The sequence below is a fragment of the Vombatus ursinus genome, unplaced genomic scaffold (assembly GCF_900497805.2).
Source record: "Vombatus ursinus unplaced genomic scaffold, bare-nosed wombat genome assembly UNPS02014894.1, whole genome shotgun sequence".
Classification (NCBI taxonomy): Eukaryota; Metazoa; Chordata; class Mammalia; order Diprotodontia; family Vombatidae; genus Vombatus; species Vombatus ursinus.
The window spans coordinates 1550644-1560637 of NW_020954672.1; the positions used below are offsets into that span (position 1 = coordinate 1550644).

At 35.3% G+C, this 9994-nt stretch overlaps 1 protein-coding gene across 1 annotated transcript in view; it reads left to right on the plus strand.

Moving 5' to 3' along the window:
- The window catches only part of RPGRIP1 (RPGR interacting protein 1), a 67410-nt gene that overhangs the window by 5633 nt on the left and 51783 nt on the right, over positions 1-9994 (plus strand). The window contains exon 2 of the mRNA XM_027843014.1: positions 9009-9111. Coding sequence (XP_027698815.1) covers positions 9009-9111 — 103 coding nt within the window. The remainder of the gene's footprint in view (positions 1-9008; positions 9112-9994) is intronic.

Consider the following 9994-nt stretch of genomic DNA (forward strand, 5'->3'; position numbering starts at 1 on the left):
TGTATTTGTTTGTTCTTTTATTCAGCTGTACTTCCACCTCTCTTTGCTAAACCTTGATTTCCTCTGTCAGTCTGCAGCCACCTCCAAATTTAGACCCTACAGAGAATGACTTTTGTTGCTTTTTATGAGACTGATTTACACAAACCAATTTAATAATTTGTAATGAGATTATTTCATTCCAGGAGAAAAAAATACTTAGCACTTTGAGGAGGAAAAAGTTGGCATGATGGGCAGCACTGGAAGCTATCCCTGCAGTAATCCAAGGAACTTAGAAAATATTGATCTAAACAGATGTCTATTTTTCTAAGGTCATGGATGTTCCCTCCTCCACTCTCTGAGCTAGCGGTTTTTCATCAATGTGAAGCATACTGATCCAAGATATCCCAGCTACTTTTATCTAGAAAAGTAACTCTCAGGTGAATTTTGGATGTGGGACTGAAGGAAGTGACCAAACTCTAAGTTTCTTAATTTTTTGCCTCCCTACTAAAAATGTGAATCTTGGAAAAATTTGCTAATAGCCTTTGTGACAGATGGTTCCAGATTACTTGGGAAGGCAATCTGCAGCAGCTGTCTGGTTATCCTTTGTCCTCCTGGAAGAAGGATCAAAACAAAGCACTTGATAATGATATAAAGATTATAACAGTAGTAGCTATTGCTATGAAAAATTTTCATATAGCAACTCTAAATTCTGGTCAGACCTAGTGCCATTCACAGCCATTTCTGCCTTTCTTTTGCTTCTATCCTTACACTATACTATCTACCTGTACTTAATCTATATAAAATATAATTATCTAATTAAGGGGGGCCTACACGATGAAAAGGGACATACCCCCACTAAATTATTCCTTAAACAGAATGCCCCCCCAATCTGGATTCTCTGTCTTAGAGGGGAATTCCCTCTAGCTAATTTTTCATAGCTACCACCCAAAAATAAAAAGGGTAGAGATATCTCCTCTAAAGACTACCCTTTGGAATAGCAGCCTTTCCCTCTTTCTGTTCCCTTGAGGTACTCCTTTCTTCATCTTACCTTTTAATTAATAATTAATTAATAATAATTCATTTTTAGAACACTTTAAGATTTATTATAATAATAATAGCTAACATCTATATAGTGCTGTAAAGTTTGCAAAATATTTGACTTGTTATCTCATGTGAGACTCACAACAAACCCAAGACAGATACTATTGTTACTACCATTTTACAGATAAGGAAACTAAGGTTCAGAGGAGGTAAATGACTTGCCCCAGATCACAAAACTGGTGATTATTGGAATTTAGGGGCTGGAGTCAGATCTCCTTCCTCCAAGTCCAGCACGTTTCCTATTCTACCACACTACCTCTTGCTGTAGCCCAAAGCACACACGGTTGAATGTGCAACTGAACTTTACTCAGGATGACAGAAATCAGAGTACAAACTATATACAGCTGTGATAAATGACAAGATATTTTTGTTAGCTTGCTATAGATTTAAAGATTTAGGAACTGACTATTTGTTGTTACTCGTCCCTCCTAATCCAAAATTCCTTTTTCTAAAGCCTGTAGATTCTATCAACTGTCGGGTTTCAGTCCATTTTGTTATGTCACCCTCTGGTCATTTTCTTTGGCCTTTTTTTTGGTCCCTAGAAAAGCAAGATCTTTTCCTGTCTAGGATTTAGTCCCTTCACTTTGTTTTCTAATTCAAACTGCTGTCCTGGCAGTCACCTACCTCATTAACTCTGTAAAATCCCACTGAGATTTGCCCCCATAGGAATCCTGTTTTCTTTTAGGTTTTAGGTTCCTTTAGCCTACTGTTCTCCTAGTATAGGGGTTCTTAACTTAAGGTCCATGAGCTTGTTTTAAATTTTTTTCCTTTGGTAAATAGTATTTTATTTTTTCAAATTACATGTGAAGATAGGTTTTAACTTTTTTTTTTTCTTTTTGGTGAGGTGATTGGGGTTAAGTGACTTGCCTATGGTCCCAAAGCTAGTAAGTGTCAGGTGTCTGAGGCTGGATTTGAACTCAGGTCCTTCTGACTCCAAGGCTGGAGCCCTATCCACTGCACCACCTAACTGTCCTCAACATTTATTTTTTATAAGATTTTGAGTTCCAAAATTTTCTCCCTTCCTTTCATCTTCCCTCCCCAAGACAGCAAGCAATCTGATATCGGTTATACAAGTACAATCATGTTAAACATATCTCCACTTTAGTCATATTGTGAAAGAAGAAACAGAACAAAAAGGAAAAGCCATGAAAAACAAAAACCAAAAAAAAAAAAAAGCGAAAATAGTATGTTTCCATCTGCATTCAGACTCCATAGTTCCTTCTCTGGATGTGGATAGTATTTCACAAGTCTTTTGGAATTGTCTTGGATCACTGTACTGCTGAAAAGAGCTAGGTCAACCATAGTTGATCATTGCACAATTTTGCTGTTACTGTGCACAATGTTTTCCTGGCTCTGCTCACTTCACTCAGCATCAGTTCTTATAAGTCTTTCCAGGTTCTTCTGAAATCCACCTGCTCATCATTTCTTAGAGCACAATAATATTCCATTACATTCATATACCACAACTTGTTCAGCCATTCCCCAATTAATGAGTATTTCCTCAATTTCCAATTCTTTGCCACCACAAAAAGAGCTTCTATAAAATTCTATGTATATGTAGACCCTTTCCCCTTTTTTATGATCTGTTTGAGACACAGACCCAGCAGTGGCACTGCTGGATCAAAGGGTATGCCCCTTGGGCATAGTTCCAAATTGCTCTCCAGAATGGTTGGATCAGTTCACAACTCCATCAACAATGCATTAGTGTCCCAATTTTCCCACATCTTCTCCAACACTTATCATTTTCCTTTTCTGTCATATTAGCCAATCTGATAGCCATTTCAATTTGCATCTCTCTAATCAATAGTAATCTAGAGCATTCTTTCATATGACTATAGATAGCTTTGATTTCTTCATCTGAAAACTGCCTGTTCATATCCTTTGACCATTTATCAATTGGGAAATGACTTGTCTTATAAATTTGACTCAGTTCTCTATATATTTGAGAAATGAAGCCTTTATCAGAAACACTTGCTGTAAAAATTGTTTCCCATCTTTCTGCTTTCCTTCTAATCTTGGTTGCATTGTTTTTGTTGTTACAACAAAATATAGTTCTGATCTCTGAAACAATAAAGGCAAACTTTCAATAGTGATAATATCATTTTAAGTTGACATATACATAGATATAGTTTGCCTCTTTTGTTGTTGCAAAAAAATTTAATGTAATGTAATCAAAATTATCTATTTTGCACTTCATAATGTTCTCTATCTCTTATTAAGTCATAAATTCTTCCCTTCTCCATAGATCTGATAGTTAAGCTATTCCTTGCTTTCTTAATTTGCTTATGGCATTACCTTTATGTCTAAATCATGTACCCATTTTGACCTTATTTGGTATACAGTGTGAGATGTTGGTCTATGTCTAGTTTCTGCCATACTATTTTTGAGTTTTCCCAGCATTTTTTGTCAAATAGTGAATTCTTATCCCTGAAGCTGGAATCTTTGGGTTTATCAAATAGTAGATTACTCTAATCATTTACAACTATGTCTTGTATACCTAATCTATTCCACTGATCCATCACTTTATTTCTTAGCTAGCAGTACCACATAGTTTTGATGATTGCTGCTTTATGGTTTTAGATCTGGTATGGCTAGGTCACTTTCCTTTGCATTTTTTTTCATTAATTCTTGATATTCTTGACCATTTGTTCTTCCAGATGAATTTTGTTATTATTTTTTTCCAGTTCTGTAAAATAATTTTTGGTAGTTTGATTGGTATGGCACTGTATAAGTAAATTAATTTAGATAGAATTGTCATTTTTATTATATTAGCTCAGCCCACCCATGAGCAATTGTATTTTTCCAATTTTTGGATCTGACTTTATTTGTGTGAAAAGTGTTTTGTAATTGTGTTCATATAGTTCTTGGGTTTGTTTTAGCAGGTAGACTCCCAAATATTTTATATTCTCTATAGATATTTTAAATGGAATTTCTCTTTCTATCTCTTGCTGCTGGGCTTTGTTGATAATGTGTAGAAATGCTGATGATTTATGTGGGTTTATTTTATATTTTGCAACTTTGCTAAAGTTGTTAATTATTTCAAGCAGTTTTTTTAGTTGATTCTCTAGGATTCTTTAAGTATACCATCATATCATCTGCAAAGAGTGATAGCTTTGTTTCCTCATTGCCTATTCTAATTCCTTCAATTTCTTTTTCTTCTCTTATTGCTAAAGCTAACTAATATTTCTAGAACAATATTGAATAATAATGGTGATAATGGACACCCTTGTTTCACCTCTGATCTTATTGGAAAGGCTTCTAGCTTAGCCCCATTACAGATAATGCTTCCTGATGGTTTAAAAATATTTTAATAATTATAATTGGTTTCTTTTGTAACCTTGTGTGTCTTGTTTTTTACATTTAAAAACATTTTTCTGAGAAGGGGTCCAAAGGCTTCACCAGATTGTCAAAGAAGTCTGTAATAAAAAAAAAGGTAAAAGAACCTGTACCCGAGTTCCTCCACTCTGCATTAACTCATTTCTATATTTCTGAAAGCACAATTTGATTAAAAGAAAAGAAAAAAAAAGTCTCTTAGTTATTTCACAATTTGCTCATTACTTATCTTTTCCTTCTTTACAAATCATCACTTTACCTGGCTGACCTAAACCCTATTCCCCTTACTCAATCTGCATGCTAAGAACAATTGCTCATGCTTGACACTGGAAAGTTTTGTATTTTCATTTTTTCTTTCAACTATTTATGAGTTTATAGATGACTACTCACTACACCAGACCTCAGCCCTTTCATATCATAGTACACAGTTTTTATGAGACATTGTAGGGAAAAAATTCATCATCTGGTCAATAAGCATTTGGCTGGTCTCTCTGAACATATAAAGGCTGGTCCTAGAACAATAGGAACCCCAGTCTACTACTGGGCAATCCTAAAAGCCTTTCCAGCTGAGTAGCACCTGTAAGAGCTTTTGCTATGACGATGAAGCCTTTGAGAAATGACTAGGGTCACCTTGACAGTATAATGAGTCATGGGAAGAGGACTTTTAGGGAAGGTTTCATCCCAAACACACTTAAATTGCTTAAGATCTTCTATTTACATCAACCAATAAGTATTTTTTTTTCCACTTTTTTGATGAGGCAATGGGGTGAAGTGACTTGCCCAGGGTCACACAGCCAGTAAATGTCAAGTGTCTGAGGCCAGATTCAAACTCAGGTACTCCTGACTCCAAGGCCAGAGCTCTATCCACTGCGTCACCTAGCTGCCCCCCAGTAAGTATTTCTTAAGGGGCTACCATGTCCCAGGCATTGTACTAGGTGCTGGGGCTACAAGAACAATGAATGAAACAGTCCCTGCTTGGAAACAGCTTACATTTTAATTGGGTAGATGAGTATATCTAAAATATATATATATATAGCATAAATATCAAATGAACAAATACAAATATAAGCAAAGTAATTAAACACAAAGTATTTGAAGAGTGAGGGTATTTGCAATTGGAAGCTCCAGAAAGACTTCGTGCAGGGTTAAAAAATGGTGGCCTTTTTTAAAAGATAATGATGATGAGTATGTCCTCTTGCTAACTTATTTTTTAAAATTATTTTTAAAACTAAATTAAAAATTTTTTTCTAACTAAAATAAGCATTTTTTTCTCTCTTGCCCAGTTCTCCCCTCACCTCTCTAATTAAACAACAACAAAAAAGAAAAAGAAAAAAAAAAACCTAATGACAAATCTTTATAGTCAAGCAAAGCAAATTCTCTCATTGGCCATACCCAAAAATATATGTCTTATTCTGTGTTTTGAGTCCACCAGGACTCTGCTATCAGGAGGCAGGCAGCATGCTTCACCTTTTATATTTTGAAATTTGTCATTTCAATGATCAGAATTCTAAAGTCTTTCAAAATTATTTTTCTTTATAATGTTATCATTGTATAAATTGTTCTATATGGGATGATTTCAGTGCCCCCTGGAAAGTATTCATAGTTCTCAATATAATGCCTTCCCACATGGACTGGTTTCTAAATTTCTACAACCAGAGTTTCATTCCTTTGATTTAAGATATTAAGCCCTATTAAAATACAAATACCCAAGATAAGTAAGGAGATTTTAAAAGTGTTCTCAAATGAGTTCAAGCATAAATTACATCCTAAGGTATTTATCATTGTGGGAATGATTGCTAATATAGTTCTGGTCTCTGAAAGATCTTGGAGAATGGGAGTAGAAGACAAATGACTTCGGGGTTTTTTTTTCTTTTTTTTAATCTCTTCCTCTCAAATAAAAGGAAGAATCGAACCTACAAAGCATGCAAGTTAACAAAATTTAATTTTTGGCAAAATTCTAGAATCCATTAATAAAGTTTGGTTTGTGAATAGCTACAAAGGAAAGTAATGATTACATGTTTTTGCCAAGAATAGGTCATGCCAGGGGGCAGGTAGGTGGCGCAGTGGATAAAGCACCAGTCCTGGAGTCAGGAGGACCTGAGTTCAAATCTGGCCCCAGACACATATAACTCACTAGTTGTGTGACCCTGGGCAAGTCACTTAACCCCAATTGCAAAAAAAAAAAAAAAAAGAATAGGTCATGCCAGACTAAACTAATTTCCTTTGACAAAGCTATTAGAATGATAAAATTACAGACATAGTTTGCCTCGATTTCAGCAAAGCATTTGAAAAAGTTTCATGCCATCTTAGTAGACAAGATAGTAAACTGTGGGACAGACAATAGTATAATTATGTGGATTTGAAACTGGTTGAATGACTAAACCCAAAGAATACTCATTAATGGCCCAATATAAACTTGGAGAAAGGTCTCTATTGGAATGCCTCCAAGATCTGACCTTGGCCTTGTTCGGGTCAACATTTTTATTAATGTTTTGAATGAAGACCTTGAAGGGATATTTATCAAATCTGCAGATGGCCCAAACCTGGGAAAAATAGTTAACATGTTGAGCAATAATCAGGATCCAAGATGAGTTCAAAAGGCTAAAATGATGGACTGAATCTAATAAGATGTAATTTAATAAACAGTTATATTTATTTTTATTACAATTATATTACAAATTATGCCATTATAATTGTGTAAATTAATGTAGAAAATAAACGTAAAGTCCTATAACTGAGTTAAAAATAAATTTCACAAGTACAAATCAGGAGTGGTTTGGCCAGGTACAGATTAGATTGACATTCCTTCTAATTTTAAAATATTCTGATTCTGGGAAAGGCAATACATGAAACCTTATCAGTCATTGGAACATAGCATGATACAGCTAGAAGCTGAGGTATGCTAGAACTAGCTCTTACCTGCCAGAGCAGATAGTTAAATTTTCAGGGTGAACATTTACATCTAGAAAATAGGCAAATGCTGCAAATCAGGGCTTGATTCTTTGTCTTTTTTAAAATAGTATTTTATCTTTTCCAGATTACATATAAAGACAATTTTTAACATTCACTTTTTATAAAATTTTGAATTCCAAATTTTCTCTCTCCCTTTCTTCCTTGCCCCCTCCCTAAGATGGTAAGCAATTTGATATAGCTTATATATATGTATATGTGTATTGATTTATTGTCTTATCGATTTTCTAGACTTAAGGAAGTCAATAGAGAAAATGTTAATAATGCAGATTAAACTTAAGAGAGTGTTGTGGGTCTTTGGAGCTCTGTTTGTTAGACATTTATCAGCTTGCCACTGACTGGAAAGGACCTAGACATCTTCTAGTTCAATATCCTTATTTTTCAGGCAACAAACATGAGATCCAAAGAGGTGAAGTTATTGCCCAAAGTCACATACTATTTCACCATTTACACTTTTTTTGAGAACAGATTTTTGATAGAAAAGGAAGGAAAGAGAGATGATGGAGAAGGCAAGGCATCTGAATGGGAGTAGGGAGCAAAGGAGACCGGGTAGAGGAAGCTGGAAGAGCAAAAAAATTAACTTATTTCATTTCCTTATAGTCATCACTGTCCATATCTGTACTTAGAGCAAGTCCTTGGTTTTAGGGGATTTGGCAAAATAACTGAATGAATGAATGAATGCCTGATCTGCCAGTGCAGTCCACATGTCAAGACCATGTGGCTTTCAGGTTCAGCTGTGTGGGTTGGGATGGGCACACACTAGGATTCTCCAGAACCATTTGGTGGGTGCCTAAATGTTAGAGAACTACATTCTGTCCTTCCAATACTGCCCATAGCACAGGGTTTAAAATGATCCCAGCTCCAGATTTGGTCACCTACCTAATACTAACAATCATATGCCCTTCAGGTGGTGAGATAGAGTAATTTAATGAACTTCAGTGGCTAGTTTACCTTTAAAAGCAATGTAAAGTTTATTTTTTTTTACCCAGTTTTCATGGCAGTTTGTTTCTAATTCTAAGAATATTCATTTGCTAATAAAAACATAGCAAACTTAAATCTCTCCACAGACTCAGTATCCCTAAAGTATGCCAGTCAATTTAAAATGATATCATCACTATTGAAAATTTGCCTTTATTCTTTCAGAGATCAGAACTATATTAGCAATCATTCCCACAAGTTCTTACCTTAGAATGTAATTTATGCTTGAACTCATTTGAGAACACTTTTAAAATGTCCTTACTTATCTTGGGTATTTGTATTTTAGTAGGGCTTAATATCTTAAATCAAAGGAATGAAACTGGTTGTAGAAATTCAGAAACCAGTCCATGTGAGAAGGCATTATTTTGAGAACCAGGAATACCTTCCAGGGGGCACTAAAATCATTCCATATAGAACAATTTATACAATGAAAACATTGTAAAGAAAAATAACAAAACACTTGCCTATTTAGATCAGAGTGATCTAAATCAACCAAAGGAATTTCTGTGTAGCTTCACTAGAGAACTGAGGAACACCTGTTACAACTTAACTACAGACAGCAAGGGAGTTCTAGGACTTGTACCTGTGCCTAGGTTACACATGAAAGCAAGGGTGACATTTTTGTTTAAAAATTTGTTCTCTTTCAGGGTGGGAATTATAACAGGTCATTGCTTCTTGTGGATGACATAACTGGAGACATGCCTATCAGAAAGAGTGACTCCAAACCCTCGATGATAACATCTACTCAAGGTAAATTCAGTGCTTGAGCCATTCATCAATAATATATTTTAAAAAATTAAAACCACTCTCAGTATCTGAATTCAGCATCAGTCTTAACTCCTTAAGAGTCTTTCTTCCTTTTCTCCTTTTCTAGTAGTTTCTGAGTTGGGTTAAATCTGTACTGATTATGAAAAATAAAGGAGTTGAATTTGTGTTATGTGATGGGAATGGGGTGAAAGGGGAGGCAGAATTGTCTATTCACAACCCTGTGGACAATGGGAAAAACTAAGTATCTTTAAAAAAGTTAACTCCAGGGTATGGAGAATAAAGATATCATTCTTTGCCCTGCTTTTTTTTTTTTTGAGTGAAGAATCATTTATTTGACGGTTCTTGGGAGAACTGGGCAAACCACACGGAAGAGATTGCGCCAAATACAGAAGTGAGAAAAAGTTTTATATTATTAGAACGTCGAGACTCCCTTCCAGGCCCAGATTGGGCCGTTCCTTTCCAGGTTACAATCTTATACATCCACCCATCCCATGTCCCCTTGACATGCCCCCCTCCCCCACATCCCTCATCATCCAAAAGCCCGTGCCCTTTGTACTACTTAGAGCTAGCTAAAACCGGTTCTGCCCTCTAGAACTTTGGGGTCTGTTAAAAAGATGAGGGCCCTTCTCATTGTTTGCCCTACTTTTTGACCTGTCCTGCTGACAGCTGATCAGAGACTTAGGGAGGCCTGTAGTGGAGAACAAGGATGAGAACAAAATTCTGATGTTTTTATAAATTCATGAGATGTGTATATATGTACACATATACACACATATATATATGTATATGTATATCTATATCTATCTATCTATCTATCTATCTATCTATCTATCTATCTATCTATCTATCTATCTATCTATCTATC